Source organism: Dermacentor silvarum, chromosome 7, assembly GCF_013339745.2.
Source record: "Dermacentor silvarum isolate Dsil-2018 chromosome 7, BIME_Dsil_1.4, whole genome shotgun sequence".
In the NCBI taxonomy this organism is placed as follows: domain Eukaryota; kingdom Metazoa; phylum Arthropoda; class Arachnida; order Ixodida; family Ixodidae; genus Dermacentor; species Dermacentor silvarum.
The window spans coordinates 69,192,430-69,214,024 of record NC_051160.1 but is presented as its reverse complement, the minus strand read 5'-3'; the positions used below and the strand labels follow the sequence as shown (position 1 = coordinate 69,214,024).

General features: G+C 43.9%; 2 protein-coding genes across 3 annotated transcripts in view; both read right to left on the bottom strand.

Annotated features, from left to right (window-relative positions):
• LOC119458168 (uncharacterized) overlaps positions 1-21,595 on the bottom strand; it is a 134,249-nt gene that overhangs the window by 58,699 nt on the left and 53,955 nt on the right. The gene's annotated exons all lie outside the window — the stretch shown is intronic.
• Positions 10,917-14,866, bottom strand: LOC119458170 (uncharacterized). The gene is made up of 3 exons (XM_037719999.2): positions 14,773-14,866; positions 13,956-14,038; positions 10,917-11,592 (listed from the first exon to the last, which is right to left on the bottom strand). Exons 1-3 carry the CDS (start codon positions 14,775-14,777, stop codon positions 11,048-11,050), a joined length of 633 nt encoding a protein of 210 aa, XP_037575927.1. The 5' UTR covers positions 14,778-14,866; the 3' UTR covers positions 10,917-11,047.

The window sequence follows — 21,595 nt, the reverse complement described above, 5'->3', positions numbered from 1 at the left end:
TGCCAATGTACAGCAAGCCATTGTTCCTGATATTGTTTCAGGTTTGTATGTCCCACGTATGTCCCTAAATAATGTCTATAAAATTAATTTTCCTTCTTTTACAGGATATACATAGAGCAAGTTCAAGTGCGCAGACATCAAATTGAATAGAGCATAGGCTCCATGCTGCAGAAAATGGGGCTCAAGAGCGACTCCTCTTCCAAGGAATCAAGTGGCGAGTAGATATTTTTACTCAATACTTCATCGTTCGTTGTGCTGGGGCAGGCACTGTGAGACACAAAGGTAGTGGAAACAAAAACACGCGACAAGTGAAGCGCGAACTGTCAACTGAGTTTAGTGAACAAGAAGTAAGAACTTAAACCCGTAGTCTCTATCATCAACTGCGGGTTATATGTACTAAAAAGGCGGAGATAAGGTAATCAGAATAATTCCGAACTGACAAGGTGACCCACTTGAATCATATCGAGCCGATATTATGTTGGAAATTGAGCGACGATGAGGTAGAGACAGAGACGGATCGCTCACACAGGCTTCACCACCAGCCACAACTTTGCAAATTGATTCCCATATCTCCGTCGTCACATTGCACTTCCTTCTGAGAAGGATTTCCGCGCTGTAAAAATATGGTGTGTAACCGCATCTCGTGTAGTGCGCAGCGAAGTTGACTGTGCATTTACTAGGCTGACAGCATATCTGTGATCCCAGAGCTTCTGATTCCAGCACCGGTGCATAACGTAAGCGCAGTTGCATGTGAGCGGTACCTTGTAAATGACTCCTGCTTCGCACACGACTTGTGCACAAATTTGTCATGTGCGAAGAGGCAGTTGTTTATAAGATACCACTCACATGCAACCATGCTTACGTAGGATAAATGGGCTTGTGCTTGAATCAGAGTCTCGGGTAGCAGAGATATACTCTCAGCCTAGCAATTCCACCAGTCAACTTGGCTGCACACTGCAGGAGATGCAATTGCACACTGTCTTTTGAAAGTACGAAAATTCTGCTCAGAAGCAAGCGCGCAAAGTGATGAGAGAGATACGAGAAGCATTTTGCATGGTAACGGCTGCTGCTGCAGCCTGCGTCAGTGAGCAATCTGTCTCTCAATCTCATCATCAAACTGAATTTCTAACATAATATCGCCTCGATATAATTCAAGTGGGTCACCTTGTCGGTTCTGATTCATTCTTATTATGTTTTCTCTGCCTTTTTAGTGCATGTAACATCCAGCTAAAGATGAGTATAAATCCTTATTAATTAAACTCGGCTGACAGTTTGCGCTTCACTTGTGTGTTTTACCTTCCCCTAACTTTTTGTGTCACAGCGCAACAAACGATGTAGTTAAACTAGAGCCTTTCTAACCTTTGCTTACTTTACTTACTACTTCATTCCTTGGAAGATATATTTTGTTCAAACGAGGCAGCCATGAAGAAATCAGACGAATAAAGAGTGAAAAGAATACTATTGAGTCTCTTATTTCTTTGCATGCGTGTATGCATGCCAGTTCCCGATAGGTGGGCTACACAGATTCTACCAAATGTCTGCATCCTGTGACCACAGTCTCGACAGACTTTCTGCAGACATGCTGCATCCTGCAGCTACACAGGCTGAGCAGACTTTCTGCAGAAAGGGTGTACCAATAGCCCGCTGGGAGGTGACAGGAAGTGACAGAAGATCTGTCACCTGTCTGCACGTATTCTGCATCTCGGGTGACTCACAGTCTGTAAGATTTCTGCAGCAATACTGCATTTTTTTTTGTAAGGGGGAGCGCAAACTGTCTCACCATCATATGTGATGATGAGACAATTTGCTCTAATCATATGTGAACCATACGATTACATTTCCTTTGCTTTACATCACATGTGTGACACCACTGCAACCAGATATCTTGCATCAGCCTGTCTCCTCTGACCTTGCTTTCATATGGCAGTGAGTCGCGTGCCAAACTTCTTCCTCGCCTATTGTTCCTACTCTAGACCAACAAATGACGCTTGCTGCCTGTCATTCAGCGTTCGACGAAGACATTTAGTCAGAAACTTTGTACTGAGCACTGAAACCCAGCAAGGAAATCCTTTTTCAAGCGAAGTATTTATACGCTAGCCAGTGCCAGTGATTTAACGCTAAAAACCCAGCTTCTCCCACAGCTGCGCAGGTGATCGGCACGCGCTGGTGCCACTGCTGCGGCGTTCGTCGTCGTCGTCTTCTTCCACAGCTGGCTGCGTTGCCGCTCATCATTCCAGCGTAGAATTTCACTTCTATGCTGTCGTCGTAATGGGGAGGCCGCGTTTACGGGGGTTTGGGCTATTGCTTAAGGGGTATGAGCCATTCATTGTCTTACGTAACGGACGGATTTAATTTAGAAGAAATTTCATGGAAATCCATCCGCAATGAACGCGCTCGGAAAAGGGATCATCTTCGACGTGCCGATTCTAACGTGAGGGCTTCCGAAGTCCAGGCGGAATGTCAGCGAAAAGCCGCGGATCCCGAGTTGAGGGAGCGCGACGTTGAGGCCAAACGTCTGCGTCGTCGTCCAGGAACACAACAACGGTGATGAAGGCGTTGGCAACCTAGCACCAACTTCGCTGCTGCGACGGCCAGGTTTCAACCGGTCTTTTTCAACCATATCTTCGGAGCCAGTTGCAGTGCGAGTGACCGATTGTGGTTCGAGCACAACGTGGTACTCGTCAGCGCAATTCGTTCGCAGGAACACCGAAGAAACGCACGCCAAGCTCCCCTTACCCCAATTTCCTCGACGGGGGAAGGGCTACAATTTTTTTCTGCTACGTTTCCTGTAGGCAACCCTCGTCAATAAAGGGTTAACAATGAGGGCTGGTGCGGCTCCGTGGGCTTTAGGACGTGATTCTGATATTACAGTTAAAATGGCGTGAAAGCTCTCTGACAGGGCAATTTAGAGGTGTTTCAGTTTAAAGTACATATTGCCAGCCGCTGTTGGCCAAGAAGTTTGGTGGCCGCGTTGTGGCTGTTGAGTGCGATGGCAAGAAAATTTAGATTTAGTTTAATACATTACGGTATACGCGTATTACAGCGAAGCTTCTTGCACTAAGGTTCCGTCGATTTTTTCGTGTCCATGAACAAATATGCGTGTATAAAATACTGAGCTCCCGAATCTGAAACAAAATCACTACATTCTATCTAAAACATGACACGTCTCATCATTGGATATGCATTTTCGGTAGATTAGTTATCAATACGCACAATTTTCCACACCCGAAGACTTCCAGCTATATAAGAAGGTTTTCTCAAATATTTGCCGCTGTGCGACCCGCGTCTGCCACGTGTACGTTTGCACCACCCTCTCTTTGTCGTTGTTCTAAGCGATTGCGTGGTTAGTTTCTTTCTGCTCTCCCGGCGTGACGGTCCCGTCACGCTGTCTACTTTCTGCCGGGTGGCGGTCCCGTCGGGCGTGTCTATTTCCTCCAGCTCGCCGGAATGGCCGCAGTCTTACCACGCCAATGTATGCCATCAATTAAGGCTGTCGATCAAGATAAAAGTGTCTGTGCATGTATTTTTCTTCGGGATAACCTATCGTCACCGCTCAAAAGAAATAAAATTGGCTCATACCTTTGGTCTAAATTCTGCAGTCACCTGTCGTGCGTCACTGTCGTGTGCTAAACTGCCTAGCTAGTAATTGACCTTCACAGCAATGGAATGGCGCATGATTTTATTGCGATAGCAATTATATGGACACTCTAGGAATAAATTCTGCCGAGGTCATCGTCGTCGCTGTCGTTGTCGCCGTCATCGTGAGGTTCCGCATAAAGTCCACGGGCGATAAAATCGTCGCCTCGCGCTGTACACTGGATGTGCGAGTGAAAGCATACGGTGGTGAGCCGCCAATCCAGGTTCGCGCACACAACGGCGCTAAGTGGGAAGGAAACGCAGTCTGCTGCTGTGCTGACTCACTCGAACGCTTTAACAGCCAGTTTGCGTGGTCATCGAGTGAGATGCGTTCATGTTTGCTTGTACGCACCAGGCACCATGCTTGTTAATTTAGTTAGTATGCCAATGCTTACAAGTTTATATGGTTGATCAAATTACTATCCTTACTTTGTATAGCTGTCCACTAATTTGCAACCGCAATCGACGCATCGCCTTTAGGGCGAAACTGCTAGTTTTGTTGGTGATCTGCTATGTTCGTATAGATGTTTTTCTTGAGCATTGTTAAGGAATACTGTGCAATTTAGGATGCATCATTAAAGAGCTCTTACCCTTACCCCCCACCCTCACCTATACAAAGCAATACGAGAAGAAATGGGCGCGTCGCCAATAGCGGGACATCTAAGAAAAGGGAAAACGAAATTAAATCATTCATATTTAGCGGCCTTACACATTATTCTTCATTTATGGTCTAGACAGTGTCAGTGCAGGCTATAATCCTGCAAAGAACAGAACGCTTGGTATTGCTCTTGCTAATGGCTTCAAAGATGCAACAGGGAGAAACAAGAGAGGACCCACCTAATTTCTTTTCCCACCAGATCTTTCTTTATAAATATGCGACAGCCACATTTGCCGGATTTAAGCGCCGGACCAAATTTTGTGGTTGCCCAAGTCTGGATTTTTTCTTACACTGGCCGGACACGATGGTACGCAGCAGTTGCAGTACAGCACAGTGCTGTGTACATTGCGCCGCATCATTTTTGATGACATGCTCAAATGTGACCGGAGGTGAAGAATTCAGCATGAATATCACCATTATAAAAAACTAAAGCATGTTGCAGCATGGTTTGGTAGCGGTAGCGCTCGTGGCGTTTTGTAGCGCGAACGCACGCGGCACTGTGCACAGGGCACGCCCACCCGCGTCGGCGTGGTGCCACAGGGTGCCTCGTGCGTTTTTATCGAGCAGCCGTTGTCACAGTAATTTTAGTTTTTTTTTCTGAATCATGAAGGTAACAGTGATGACTGGCGAGCCTGATGTACGAAATGTTCATGTAAGGTAATTTTCCTATAGGCACCGTGCATTGCAGTTTGCGCGCGATCTATGCGCCACTACAAGTGAAGCTTTGGAACGGCCAGTGTCAAAACCAGCAAAACTGGAGAGACGCTGTATACATTCGCCGTGATACTTTCGATCGCTTATCACGAAAGAAGACTGTCCGAGTTGTGAAAATATCAGAGTGCGCATGCTCTGCATATGATAGCACTCGTTCGCAATCGATATGAGCAGCGGGAACAATTATGAGCTTGATATCGTCAAAGCGCAGGGCATATCTCTCAAACGAGCGACGATAAGGAAGCCGTTGTCGTTCGGAATGGCGTATCACTTTCATCGCCTCTCTAGCGGCCGGCGTCGGCAATACTGGGGCGAAACATGAAATGTCGTAGCGCCATCTGAACAGTGAACGGTGCCCATAGATAAATGAGCAGCGTGCGTCTGCAGTTACGTTGGCCGGTGATGCTTTTGCGAGCCTCGCCGGGTTTACTGACCGTGGGCGCTGTGGCCGGTTTGTTCTCTAACCGAATAGGCCAACCAATCACAGCGGAAGACGCGTGCCACGCGCGCTGCTGGGTTCCTTGAAGCACCACCAGATGGCGCTCGCATCCACGTATCCGCGGCGGCGCCGGCCAGTGCGAAGGAAAGCATAAAAATGAACCAGAAACCTCGACTTCCTGGCGGCATTGCAGTATCCTCGCTGGAATGCTTTAATATGCATTCCGTATAACTTTGTGCCGACATTCAATCAGCACAAACTCGTGTTTCCACTATTTGTGCAGTCACACAAATGCTCGGTGTACATGATTCCTAACTCGTTGGATCTGCCGCATTTTCCTGCTGTGTGCAATACCTCAACAAGGCTACATATGTCTCTGACTTAGCCTTTTGTCTAAGCGGAGGCTTGTTACAATAAAATACATTTTGTCCAAAGTCATTCCAAAGGTAATTTATTTAAAGAACGACCCTCCAGAGCACACACACATTCGTACTGCCTATATTGTGGTCATTTTTGTGTCGTACCTGCACTGTTGGTGGTCGGGCTGTTACTCTCTGGTCAGTCAGGTGGAAACCTAGCCACAAACCTAATCGAGTGCTGCACGTAAAGCACCAGTCGAGGAGTAAAAGAACTGAGCATTCCACACCTCCAGGATGGCAGCACACACATTTACACCTTTCAGGTCGCACAAAGAATCTGCAAGCAGAAAGGGCATGATTTTACCAAGACGCGGTTGGATGTAGGCGGCATCGCTGTGAGTGGACTTCACAAACTACAGCACACTTATAGGAGCCATTGTGTTGATGGTCGGTCCAGCACCATGCACTATAAGTCGCATGGTGTCAGTTGTCACGGGGCTCGTAGGTGCCGTGTGGGAAAGTCTCGCGTCCTGCCCGTGCTTATCGACCTCGACGTCGAACAGGATCGTGAAACGTGATATAGATGAGCGAGGTCTTATCACGCCTTCACTTCCGGAACAGTGCCTCTAGGGCATTGTCAACACGACGTCGCCTTTGTTGATTATGTCGACTTGAATTTTGCACGTACCATTGACGCAGTAGGGGAATGAAGGTAGTTGTGAAGTTTGTGAAGTTTGTGAATGAAGGTAGTGTGCTGTAGTTTGTGAGGTCCACTCACAGTGATGCCGCCTACATCCAGGCCAGCAAAAACAGGCTGAAATTCTTCGTAACCAACCAAATCGTGTTCAGCAAACTTGATGAGGAGCTTTGCAATGGCAGCACACACATTTACACCGTTCAGGTCGCACGCAGAATCTGCAAGCAGAAAGGGTATGATTTTACCAAGACGCGGTTGGACTCAGTGACGTAGCCAAACGCTCATTGTAGTATCAGTGCGCACTTCCGCAAGAATTTCCCAGGAAAAGTGTGCTAAAAAACGTCACCTACAGCTCCCTAATACCACGTAATGTAATTATCATATTAAGAAAATAACATGATACGCGCTATTGCAAAACTGAACATGCATACATTTTCTGTAAATCCTAAAAAATAGTAGTGATTGTCGTTAGTTGCATTATCCAAAATACATCGCGTAAAACATTTTAACAGCGGTTGTGCCAGGTAATGTCCTCCAAGACAATCTTCCGCCTTTATATCTTTCGAAATACTCCGTTTGGAAATAGAGAACAAAAGGTGACCGCCTAAAACTTGTGTAATTGTGTTACTGCTGTATTTTTACGGGTGTCATCATAATAAAGCTGCTGTAATAGCAAAATGACGATTACAAATCGTATCTTGGACAGTAACACTAAAAAGGCTTCAACTGCCTAAAATTGCGCATCTGCCATGTGTACGTTACATTTCTATGACATATACTTCCAATCCTGTTTTTGGTTACTTTAACTTTCCCTATGACAGTAAGTGGCCGCAGCTTCTGCCATAGCAAAAGTTTGCTGCAGAATATTGTTAGTCCTACGTTTTGTTGTGCATAAAAATTGGTATACTGATGCAAACGTTTAAAATCGTTCCCCACGGAATATCACGACAGTTCCTCACTCGCTAGCGACGATGACGAGAGGTATCTAATTCCTGGACAGGGCATAAATGTAGACAGCATATTTCATTTGCACATTTGCATGAAGCTTATATTGTATGGACTAGTCATCTGCTGGGAAACCAAATACTATTCGCAAGAACAAAAAGTGCCCAGTGTAGTCACTTCACCTTCTCAACATTTACTGTCAGGTTTACGGGACCACATCACAAATATAGAAATTGTTCATGTGTCAAAAAAGTGCATGTTTCATCGTTCAGGCAATGTGAGCATTCCCACAACAAATATATAATACAGGCAATAAAAATACCCTATTAGGTAAATGTTTTGCCACATCTGCTACTTTGTCAGATTTAGCATGTGACAATTTTACGAATTTGATGAAAGATTTTGACTAGACATTCAATTTATTTCTGTGGTTTTACGTGCCAAAACCGCGATTTTATTGTGAGGCAAGCCATAATGGGGGACACCGGATTAATTTTTACAACTAGGGGATATTTAACGTGCCTCCAATGCACGGGACACGGGGGTTTTTGCATTTCGCCCCATCGAAATGCGGCCGCTGCGGCCAGGATTTGATCCCTCGACCTCGTGCTTGGCAGCGGAACATGATAGATGCTGTGCTACCGCGGTGGGTGAGAAGAGATGTTGGTTATTGTCATTGATGTACGAAGGCTATGCGAAAATACCAGGTTTACAGAGAGATCTGCGGTATTCCGCAAGTTTTCGCATTGCATGGGGGAATGTATACAACGAATGTTTGCGTCCATCGGCAAAAAAAAAAACAAACAACAACAATATTCTAACCGGAACAAGCTAATAATACATGAGCTTCTGGGTATGCGACTCACCATCCTTCCACTGAGAGCCAAGCGCTTGAAATAACGTATTCACTTGGAGAACTTTGAAAGTATAAGAATATACCTTGAAGAAGTTGTGCTCTAATTATTAGCTCCTTTCAAGCCAGAATGAAGTAAGCCTCCACTATGGCTTCCTTATCAAGACCTCCGATCCACGGCCGCTGTTTTCTTTGTTAAGCTGGTTTTATAAGATATCCGTGTCACATGATCACAGGCGCAGCGCGGCTTCGTGCAACCCCAAGGAAAAGCGCAACAAAACTGGCATGTGCCGCGTCTTCAGCCGTCTGCAATAACATGACCAAACATTCCGTCGCCCTCACCGAATGTGGATGTCTGAGCAGGCTGCTTACTGAACCAAGAGTGCAACTCTACCAGAGACGCGTTCAGTACTTTTTACCTATAGCAAACGAGTGAAATGTGTGCAGGAAACGTACGTGTTGCACGGAGTGCAGGATGAACTACGCCAACGAACTGTTGCACCGTGAGCGTTCCTAACATATTAGACGAAATCCCTATCCCTCCACTTTACGCCACAAAACATACGAGCAGATGGCATCCAAAATTAGGAAGAGAAACCTTCACGCCTTGGAAAAGAAAAGCCGCAACATCAATTTTCAATTACTCCACGGCCATTGCAGGATCGTCGGCAATGACTTAGCTTTCAAGGTTCTCTGGACAGCCTAGAGCGACACCCAGACGCTTCCAATTGTTTCGCGAGAGCCGATAGTACAGGGAAACTTTGTCTACCTGCCCGCACAAACTCGCAAGTTAACCAGAGTTCAAATGTGCACGATGGCCCGCCGTGTATCCTGGACCGTTCGCTAAGGCTAGAAGCGCTTTTTTAATTACCTGGATTACTGTAATATTCAGTGTTGTGCTCTTTATAAAACTGTTGTTTATTACCACCGCCACCCTCAGTCTACCGCGTGCTCTGCTTAGTCTCCGACGACTTGGTTATTAAGTTTCTACTCAAATTCTCTACGGAGAAGCTTGTACTGTCGTGCATTTGTGCACTGCTGCTCGCTGATGCGCACGAGTGCCAATTCAGGTGCTTCTTCTTTACGCTGAACAAACTTATTTGAACAAGCACTGTATGCACGTTTCGACCGTAAAAACGACCAAACAGGATGCAAGATTGCCGCGCGACTGGCCACTCAAAGCACTTTGAGTGTATTCGCAGGTTTGTGTCAGGCTGGGAAAAGCGCTTTTATGTAGCACGTATTGAGCAACAGAAAGCTGCATCAGGAGCTTTCAAGTTGCTCTGCAATTTCCTCGCTGCAACGTTTCATCTAAGTATAATATCTGAGAACTTGATTAATTATTTAGACCACCTAAATAATTAGGCGAAATGCAAAAAAAATATCTGAGTAATTACAAGCGCCGGCAAACTTCCGGATATCCGGAAGTTCTGCGCTGTTCATGGAACGCACCTGCAAAATACCGTAGTGTATGAATACCTAATATACTGCTAAGACACTAGCTAAACCACACATATTCGTTAGTTTGCACCCGTAACATGCACCTTATTTTCCCTAAATATAAACAAGGAGACTTGTTTATTTAACCGAGGACACCGTGGAAATCTATATCAAAGCTCACTTACAGCATGAAAATAAGTAAAAAAAAGCAGTATTCATCAAATGTTAGAAACGATCGTAATTAAGCCAGAAACGTTGCACTTTCTCCGCGTTTCACTCTTAATATGGGCGCTGTTTCTATCAAATATGATATCATGGGCACGCACAGTTCGTGTAGTACTCTGTGAAACACGGCGGATAACAGCTGTATAATGCTTTCGAGCGCGTTTTGAGGAATGTTTTAAAACGAACGTTTTTTACTGACACTCTTGAAGCATTCCTTACACATCAGTCATAATATTTCTCTTGTATTCCAAAAATGTTGTAGCACGTTGGCTTCTTTCAACATATTGGGCGAACTTTGTACCTTGGTCGGAAAATCGTTTGTAAAGCTACGAAACAACTGAATACGTAATTTGTCGCAATAAGTGTACTTACCCACACACTTCAAACTTTCTGTATTACTCACCCATAGCATGGCCCTTGTTACCTCAAGTTATAAAATTGCTGCAGCCTTTCAGTTTGCAAAGAGCGGTGGGACAAATTTACAAGTACTTGAAGCATGCCAATAAACACACAGAGCATGAGGTTGTGGCAACTTGAGTTTAGCTCCTCTATAAACCAGACACGTCAACAATTTCATGCGCATCACTGCAAACATGGCGCACTTTTACTTTCACTATAGATTTTCTGACTATTCTAGTTCTTTCAGGATATATTTGAAACTCGGCTTTAACGTTTTCTAGACCTTATAGTCATAGTGTTGCAAAATAAAAAGTACCTAATTCGTTTTACATAGACCCTTTATCTGTTTGGCTGCAGCCTCTATTAATTTGTGAGGACATGCCTGCTGGCCTAAGGTTATGTGCAACTTCTCTCCCTAGTACTCATGAATTTTAGCAAATCAGGCACTGTATATATATATATATATATATATATATATATATATATATATATATATATATATATATAAGAACACAATCTGCTTCATTAAAGAGAGCGACAGGTTTCACAAATCCATGTACATTTTGCCATTTTATTGTAGTACAAGGAGACTGCGCAATCATCCACTTAAGGGGCGTGCTTCAGCGGGTGTATCACGTGGTACTTTTGGTGTAGTGGCTTTTAATTTTGTCTGGAACATCAATCACTCGATCGCTTTACGCAAGGCTCTGTGAAATTCCAGCGCGAACTGCGAGTACCACACTTCATTGACTAGGCTAGGGAAAAGTGCGCTCAGCACTTGAAACGCGGAGCGCACCTCAGTACCGGCACCATCGACAATAACGCGAAGGCCTTCTGTTGCGACAGGAACAATGCGACCCATTGGTTCAAGCTTCACGCCTTCGTCAGAAGACTCGACGATGCGGAATTGGGCGGTGAATCGGGAGAACATAGCACGAACGCTGAAGCGGCCTTCGTGCCCTGAGCAAGCCTTCCATGGCAACGATAAGACGATGTCACCATCATTGACGAAGTCTAGTTGTAGCAAGCGGCTTCCGTTGATGCAGTACGGAAACAGGGGTCCGTACAGACGGAGTTTGTTTAGGCCCTTCAAAGAGAATCCAGCCACTTCAAGTCCAGGCCCGTACGGCTGAAGCTCCAGTGGACCAGGCACGTGATTTTCAGGGAGCCTGGCCAGCACTCGGGCAACTTCGTTGTCCAGACGGAGACCAGAGAAATCACATGTATCTGTGATTTGACATAGAAAAATAAACAAGAGCGTCATTTATTTACAAGTTGATTATGTTTATTTTCCCAGGAATTCTTAAAAATCGCCTTAACAGAAAGCATAATTCTTGTCTTCAAGCTGCATTGTTGGTAAAAACGGATATTACAAGCCCGAGAAATCAAAACCCATCTTTGACTAATTAACAAAAATTTCAGATTAACGACGCAATTAATTGCTTTACGGCACATATTGCCGATTTATAAATTATAGCTGGTGAGCTTCCAAAAGGCATCGCCAGGATAACACTGGTTTCGAAATATTCTTACCCAATGTCTGAGACGAAATACTCGGGCGTTTTGAGTTACTTTTGCGTTTGAATGCATAAAAGAGCGTTTTGTTAATAAAGTGAGTGGAACAACATTTCATTTTTACGGCGAACTTGGTAGCGCATATATCGAAACTGGTGTCATCCTGGAGATTCAATTAAAGTGGATATATCTTGCAAACTTACCAGCTACAATTATTTAACTGCAATATGTGCCGCATAGTGAATAATTATGAACTGAATTAGTTAGTTTTCTAATTAGTTGAATATGTGTTTCATTTATACCTGAAAGTAATGACCGCCTCTCTCCATATCCCAGCTCAAGTACTAGAATTATGTTATCTGCAAATTGGCGACACTTAAAAATTCCGAAAAACAAAAATAAAATATCACACCTTATAACAAGCAAATGCAGTAGTTTGAAAGAAACAAATGTAATCACCTTATCAAAGAAGCGAAATCGTTCGACGTTATCACAAGGTTAAATTTTAGACACCATATGAACTATACAAGGCATCCATGTTAGGTTAACGCGAATGTCCACAATCTTGTCTACTTTTCGCAAAGGTGCGCTTCATTTCTCTCTCTCGCTTAACAGCTTACCGCTTCAAAGGAGCATTTCTATTCCCTTTACTCAACCCTCAGCCTAATAAAGCGAACACCAGTCTTGGAATTGTCACACTAGTTTCTTTTCCGGCTATATAGCAACCAAAAATAAGGGCCGATCTTGAAAACAGTGCAGTCTAAAATGATAGCCAATCTAAAAAATTGTTCAGCCTCAAGTTGTGACCGAATTTCGAATGTAGCGGAAACTAAAAATGTGCGACTAACCTAGTTCACGGCACTCGTCATTTAAAAAAAACGATTACTGAGTGTAATTCCATCCCTGTGGTGCGCATTCCTCAAGCTCAGTACCCCAAGGCTTCAGCCTGACGTGGCCTGGATGCCCGTGGGTAGAGAGGAAGTAAATCACAGTCTTCGCACACCCCAGCGAACACCATGGTTTACTCTCTGAACAGTCGCCCGTACTTCCCGAGTGAGCCCCTCTATGCTGCCACATGTCGAGACAAAAGCCCGAGAGAAGAACCCTGCTACAGTACGCGCCTTTACGCGAACCGTTTGGGCCATTCGCTTATTTCGATAGCGTCGTGGTTGAATTCTGTCGAAATTTATTTTTGTAGCTGCTCATCCTCCTCACTCTTGGAAGATAGGGGGATAATGCCTGGGATGGAAAGCAGCGCTTCCTCCAGCAAGGACAATTTCCTTTGTCGAAATACTTTCAGCCAAACCTATGACTCAGACTACCTTTGTTCGCAAGCACTCGAATCAAACATTCTCGGTTAGTTCAAAATGTGCACGCATTTATACTTTTATGGGTTTTATACAATACGATGTTAAGACCTTTATGGCAATTTTCTTCAGGAACAAATTGTACGATTGATGCTTTATGAGAGCTCCCGAACACAAAGTATTTTTCCGTAAAAACTGAAACTCTACATTTTCACTACAGTGTTCTCATGCACTTTCACGGTTGCAGAAACCCACGTATGTTTGTGAAATTTGATGAGCCGTCATTTCTTAGCCGGTTCAGAAACGACAGGAGGTATAAGGGGAACAACCGACACCCTACAGACAAAATATTTTCTTTCTCAAGTGCAAATCACATGATTCGCGAAATTTGTATAAATACGCGTGAGCTATTCTCAAGTGTTGCGTATGACTTGTGTAATATGTTAGCACTCGCTGTTCTCAGCGTCATTCATCCGGGTCAATGCTTAAAGAGCAAGTGCAAACCACTAACTTCAGACGTGTCTTCAGGTGTCACTTCTCGCCTGACCTAGATTATAAATTTTCCACGGCACTTGTAAATCTGACGGATATCTATCGGCAGGGACTAAAGCAGGCAAATTCTCATTCTTCCGTGCTATTAGAATTCGCCTTTGCGTTCGGTGGGCTTATCTCCCTTGCACATTGTCCACCGCGATTTGAACCACAACAGCTCCATCTATTGTGACCAATAGTCAGCTTATGCGAAAAGAATTGTAAACATCTCCTCACCTGCCCCATAGAGCGTTGAAGCACAAAATGTCAAATAGGCGACTACAGCCAGAATTGTCGCTGGTCCGATCTTTACATAGTTCCTGTAAAGCAGAAATTCACAAGATTCGCCATGCTACATCACTGACCTTTCGAACAGCTACCCTTGTGGCATATATGGCGTGTATGTCCATCACGCTAATACACTATCAAAGTGCAGAAAGTGCAATCGTAAAGTTACAGTTATCGAACAATGACATATTTGGCAACAATAGAAAATCTAGTTTCGCGCGATTCAGAAACTCATTAGCTGATCGTAGGATTAACTCACATTGTCGATGCAGAACACAGTCAATGTAGCCCAAACTTTCTTTTATTTATAGAACAGTCAAACTTTGTCAATACCGGAGTCTTTAGCTAGAAGATGCCAGCCTTCCCTGTAACTAATGCAGCAAAGTGTAAAAAGTGGCACTATTTCTTTTCAAACATTTCAAATGTGACTAGTACAGCTGGGTTTTTTATGCAGAATGAGAAGATAGTTGATCAGACAGAAGAGACAGCATATATTTTTCGCAGTGGCAAGGGCTCCCGTGTTTACACGAGCGCTTTGTCGAAATTAACGTATTGTTTTATCATCATAAACATATTGCTGAAAAGATTATCGCTGATAAATGTATGTTTCCAGCACTTCATTAGTCTACTTAAATAGCCTAAAACACCTCGCGCTTGTTTTACAAAACAATTTTTTTTGTTCTTTAGAGTGAGATCAATTGTTGTAATGGAAGCGTTAAATCAACTGCTTCAAAATGCCCAGTTATGAATGATCAAATTGACTTACTTCATTGCCAAACCGTCAAACCGAGTATTACGCTGCGAGTTTTCAAGTCTGGTGGCCTCCCTCGAAAGGCAAACGGCCGCAGCGTCTGCAGCAGAAAGATTCTGAAGCTTGTCGCCTATCGTGAAACTATATAGAGCATAACGGTAGAGGCGCCTTGCCAGCACCGATAAGTTCGTGTTGCGGCAAATGTGCAGTGGCAGCCTTTGGGCAATCTTAACTGCGCTTTCCATGATACCCGGTCGGCTTTCGTTGCTGATTAGCTACGTTGCTCGACCAAATTCTTATTGACCGCGCCGCTGGAGCTCCTTAGACGCAAGATGATTGCACCGACAAGCAACCACCGAGAGAACTTTCATACTTTGCTATCACTGCTAAATCCAGATGTTTATTCTGTCTCGTCCGTAGTGCTGTTTCCGATGAATAATTGGACGGATACAGTGCTTTTATTTTTACACACATGTTTTACACTAGCTTACGATTGCTTAATTTTCCTTAGCTGTGACAACAGCGGCACAAGAGCAAAGTGCCCTCCTTATACATCGCGTTCCTGGCATGCAGCTATCTGAACAAGCATGATTAAAATTAAGTCCTGCTCCTGACGATTACGTTCATAAACGGACTTAAAAGTTTGTTTATTATGTTTTCAGACACGCCGCATTGTTAAATAACAATGATGTATAATTGTGGCATCAAGCAGCTAACGCTCGGCTTCTGGGCCTATATGTCGTAATCGTGAGTGCTGTTTCGTGCAGCTGACAAGAGACGAATTTGTAATATTGACGAGCGGAGCCTTAACCTCATAGTTTTGGCCCCGCACACATCAATCTATTTATTTAAGAATCATATAAGACGAGTGCATTGACCACAAGGCCTTAAGCTGGCAGCAGAAAGGCTGCTTAGTGGTTACGAATTCTTAGTAACTTGTCGGCTTTTAAGTCGAAATCCTTAGGTGTCAATGCTGCTGGTGTCCTTGGCGGTTACCTTGCAGCCTTGCAATGAACTTGCAGTCACCTTGGCGAAACTCAGCCGACGCCATCTAAAAATGATAGGATTGCCGTCACATTTCTCAGTAAGGCTCCTGTAAACAAAGTATATCATTGACTTTTAAAGAAAACTTGGTAAATTTCGGTCAGGGTGGGAACCGAAACCGGGCCGCCGCGGTGCGAGACGAGCACGCTTCACTGAAGCCACCGCTGCTCCTCGGCTGAGGCTGTTTTTCATTCTAGTATTTTTGAATGCATCTCCTTTTCCCAATTTTTTTTTCTCGACCTTTCTCTATCTAACTTATAACGAAGCCTATGAAAGTGCAAAATGGCTTGCCACCTTGTGTAATAATATGCAGCTACAATGCAAAGTGGGCACGTATCGACGCTACAATGCACGCATCTGACACCGTGTGTCACACTGTGTAGTTGGACGCGTCTATAAAACGTGTTTCCAGTGCTAGATAGCAAGCGCTGGCATGACTAAGTTGTAGAATAGTTGACTCACACGCAGGGGGCCCGGGGCTGATCCCGGCATTTACTGGGCATTTGTTTTTTTCTCGTTCGTAGCGATAGCTGCGAGGGACATCCGCGGATCCAGCGGACAACATCGCCAACCACAACGACCATTGGAATGAGCCCATAACAGCTTACGCTGTAAAAAACATCTCGCTACAAGTGGCAACCACACCTACATCTAAGCCGTTAAGTGCTAAACCAACTAGGCTACCACGGCCGCCATCCTGCCGTGCACTTTCTTTAGCATTGAAGTATGTGAGCAAATGGGGATAGCCGATGTTCTAATTGACATTAAGAGAAAAAATGAGACTGGGCAGGCCATGTAATGCGTAGGATGGATAACCGGTGGACCATTAGAGCTACAGAATGGATGCTAAGAGATGGGAAGCCCAGTCGAGGACAGCCGAAAACTAGGTGGTGTGTTCAACTTATCAAACTTGCAGATGCAAGTTGGAATCAGCTAGCGCAAGAGAGGGGTAATTGGAGAGCTCAGGAAAAAGCCTTCGTCCTGCAGTGAACATAAATATGGGCGGCTCCTGCTGATGATGATGATGCTGTGGGCAAGGATTAGCTTTGATAGCGTTATACACCGCAACTCAATGTCATGGCCTCGAATGTGGAACATCCTTTAAACCACATGCGTTAGGTAGTAATACATGCGCTTATCAGCAACCACCAGATCAATAAATCCTCATAAGCTAACTCAGGCGTCAAGGCCATCAAGGGTCTCTGCTAGTGGTCCAAGAGTAGGAAACATCTTTCTGTAGATTTAGAGCAAGGATAACTAGTGACGCGTGTTTGAAGGCTGAAATGGCCTCGAGTTTTTTTTTGTGACTGCTTGTTGTTGCGGAGCTTTTTTTACTTTTTACTGAATTCCCGTAGTTTCCCGTTCCCGTGCACAAGCATGCTGATTCATCTTCACATTCATGAGGATTCATTGTATATACTCTAGTTTAGCCTTCGCATAATCATGATCTTTTCTACGTCTTCTGCTGTTAGCCACACTCTATTTTAATATGGTAGAAACAGTCGCCGCTCACATCATGGGACTAACGACTAGCACTTGCACAGAGGACGTGATCTTTTTTTTTACTTTATGAAGCAGCTGAGAATATGCGAAGTGCAACACTGGCATAAGTTTTCGACAGGGCCGCTATACTGTAAGCATCAAACTTTCTGACTTGATTAAAACACACACATCCAACGCAATATATAAATATAACTTGCGCAAAGCTTGTTTGACTTAGCGAGGTAGCAGCAGTAGCAGATGATATTAGCACAGCCGCGGCATCTGTAGCTTTCAGCTGTCCCGAGGAAGAAATCGGTGTACAACGCTTGTCGAAGGCAAAATTCTGATGCGTTGTCTATGCACGGAGAAATGCTACACAAATATATTTAGGCTTTCATACCCCTTCAGCCACAGCGCCACATTCATTCTGAGGTGCAAGAATGGGCAGACGACCAGTGGAAGAAGCCCAGTGAATCTGGTAGGCCAGCAGCATGTTCTCTATAAACACACATATCAAGTCGTCCATTGCAGAGCGGCTCACACCTAATGGCACATACCATGTGACCCAATTTGGCATCAAAAAGGTTCATTGACGATCACCCCAAGCCGAATGACGCGTACCCAGTCCTATCCAAGTCAGCGCCAAAGAGTTTGGTCGAACAACGGTGCCTACCCAATCGGGCACCAATAGGGACCCATGTCAGTGTGAAAAGAGCTTCGCTGAAGAGAGGCGCGTATGTACACATTAGCACGTACTCAGTAAACAAAGTTCGTCCGTTGGCTGGTTTAGAAGCTTGTTACTTCAGCACAGCAGCCCCGTTCGCCAATTATTCGACCACTGACTACCCAGTGACCCTAGTAGACGGGAAAGCCTGTCTACCAGGGTCACTGGTAGATAGCCCCCGTAAAGTACGTGAGGTACACGAAGAATGCTAACGCAGTGAAACATATACTTGCTTCCCTATGATAAAAGCAAGCCCCTGGATCGCACTGGGAATCTGGCATTCGCGTGGAGTCATTCGGACGCCGGTTAGGTCACTGTAAGAAGCTGGGTCGCACTGGACGAGACGCATGCTATACTGCTATGACTGAATGTGCGGTAAACGAACTGTTTCACGCAGGAGGTTGCAGGCGCGTACTGGAAACTGCGCTGGTTACCTGTTAGCCTCGCTGTTTCCAGTCCGTAAGGAGCAAGGGCTATTGAATAATAAAGTCTTGAAACAATTTTAACGGGATATGCAAATATTCTGTCCAAATAGGGCTATATTTTGAGGTAATGTGTTTATTGTTCCTTTCACAGCTTTAAATAGAGCATTTCACAGTCCGATGGAGCATCGAATGCTGGGCTAACTGCTTGTCTTGTTGCTCTTAGGCGCCGACGTGCCCCTTCCTGATCTGATGATCCTGCTGGACGGCCGTATCAAGGCAACAAGATAGAGGCACCGAAGCAACGACAGATAACTTCGCCGTCACCGCCTGCAGTGGAACTGACGTCACGGACCATGGGATCTGAGCGCTATAAAAGGAAGCAGCGAAAGGCTACTCTCTGCAGTCCGGTGGAGCATCGATTGCTGGGCTAACTGTTTGTCTTGGTGCTCTTAGGTAAGTGACATTTTTCCAGCTCTATGCTCCACTGGACTGCACTTTTTTGTAATCAGTAATGGCTCAACAATGTTTTTCTTGTTCGAAGAGTATTGGAAAATAAACTACGTTTTTAACATGTAGTAAATGTGAAAAGTCTTTCAACTTGGGCAAGTGCACAGGAACAACTAAGTCAGCTTTTAAAAGCCTTAGACCTAGAGAATTATCAACTTGGAAGTGTGATGCCTGCAAGGAAATAGAAAGTATAAGTTTATTTTCCAGGTTTGAACTGGTGGGTTTTCTGGCAAAAAGCTGCATGCGCAGCTTGACTGTGTCCAGAAAACCCATACAAGCAGTAGCACATGAGTGGTACAGGAAATCTTCAACAAACACACATACAATAGTCACATTCAATAAAGAGAACATTCACTATTTATGCATAGAGAGTCTAATAGTCTTTGCACAAAATTCGAACAATAAAATCGAAAATGAGAACGCTGAAATGGTCATACATATGTTCAGAAATAGTAATAGTAATAATCAAGCAAAACATGCGGCATCTACAAGCCGAGGGCATAAAATCACATTTCAACAAAATATTTCCGCAGTACAGCTTTGGTGTATCCTATTGTATGTTTATACGTGTTTAGAACATGGGACAGGTTATAAAATAACATTTGTAATTTATAATTAGTGCGAAAACGAGGTATATTCCATGTATTAGTAGTTCTTGTGTTTACGTTGGCACGACGCATGTCCAAAGATGCCACAGTAGAATAAAACTCGGCAACGGATGCCGTCGAAAAATACATTTTTTGTAACAACTTAAAGTTATACAAATGATTGACTCGGACAATGTTATGTGCTTCAAATGCATACTTAGAATACGTTGTATTATCAACATTGGCGATTATGCGAACAATTCTCTTTTGCAATACGAGAACTTTATTTATGTTTGTTTTAGTCATTGTGGCCCATACTAAACTGTAATAGTTAAGGTGAGAAAAAAAGATGACGATGCATCAAATAGTGAAAGTGACAACGAGACAAGGCAAAACGAAAGGACCACAGCCTCTGTGAACACTCTGATTGAAGGCTTGAGCCAGAAACTTGCCGAAATATTGAGCCGACTGGGAACCCTTGAAGGCAAGGTTGACAAACAGAACTCAATCACAGAGGCAGTTGAAAAATCAATGGAATTGCTTGCTTCCAAGTACGACGAACTCTTATCAAAGATTGCTGATCAGGAAAATGAAATAGCTAAACTAAAGAAAACAACTGAGGAACTAACTGAGAAGTTGACTGAAAAGGACACTGAGCTTGCCAGGTTGAAAGACTGTGTCGAAAGCGCTGAACAATACACAAGGCGCAGAAACGTAGAAATACACGGGATACCTGAAGCCCCTAATCAGGACCTTTACCAAGTTCTGGCTGATCTCAGCGTAAAGCTGAACATTCAGTCACCGGAGCGACAGGTGATAGAAGCATTGCGTCGGCTTAAGGCGCACAAAGATAAGATTGCGCCGATTATTGTTCGCTTTGTGGACCAGACCACAAGGGACATGTGGCTGGCGAAAAAGCACGTGCTGCGGGCAGACAAAATCTACATAAATGAAAACCTGACAAGGGCTCAGAAAATGCTGCTTTCGGAATGCAAGAAGCTTGCAAAAGATCGAGGATTCAAATTTGTCTGGGTGAGCAACGGGAAAATCCTTGTCCAGAAAAGTGAAGGTGCATCGGTAATTAGTGTCTACTCAGAAAGAGACCTCGGCAAACTAGCGTAATGGCATCCTTTGACTCATTTCGTGACTGGAATATTCGTGTAGAAACTGCTAAAAGTGAAGCACAATTGAACCACGAACTTAGTTTGCTACATGTTAATATCAGAAGCTTGAACAAATACTGGGATGAATTGGGACTGAAGCTCAAGACTGCTGTGGTTCCGTTTGATGTTATTATTTTGACCGAAGTTAATATAGATTCGTCGAGAAAATGTGCATTTTTCTTGGCTGGGTATTCTCAATATGCACTGTGCCGCGAAAGTCGTAAAGGAGGCGGTGTTATGGTGTTCATAAAATATGTGTGGATGACGAATAGAATTGATGTTAGTTTTATTCATGCAGAGATGGTCACTCTGTCTATTTCGAAAGAAAATATAGAGTACACTTTATGCGCAATATATAAGCCACCGAATATGAATGCCAGTGCATTTCTAGATGAGCTGTATACTTTTTTCCATAAATACATGAATGAGAAGCACTTCATTATTGCGGGGGACCTTAACATAGATATTATGAAAGAGACGAAAAGTATCACCGCTGATTACCTCAATTTGCTAGCAGAATTGGACTTGTTAGTACAATTAATGAATGTACAAGAGAAGAACACTTAGGTCCTAATATAACAAAGTCATGCATTGACCACATATAATTCGCTTCCAAAAGCAGCAATATGTTTCCGGAGTTATCAAGCAAAACTAGCCGATCATTACTTTGTAACGGTTGCAATTATGTCCAGTGATCATGGAACTGATGCAGGTATTCTTAAAGGTTCTGTTTTAGATAACAAAAAGTAGACCAATTAATTCGTAATGTTAACTGGAGTTCCTTTTTACATTTGGATCATATCAGCTTATACAAGAAAACTGTTGAAATCTTTCGCAATATATATGAACAGTCAACTAAACCTGTTAATATCAAAATAAGACGCCCAGATAAGAAGGATAACTCGT

What these genes read in the sequence shown, in the direction of transcription:
- LOC119458170 (XM_037719999.2), bottom strand. An exon ending in TTCAACGCTCTATGGGGCAG is followed by an intron (nt 11,593 to 13,955) that starts GTGAGGAGATGT and finishes GTCAAATCACAG; the next exon opens with ATACATGTGATTTCTCTGGT.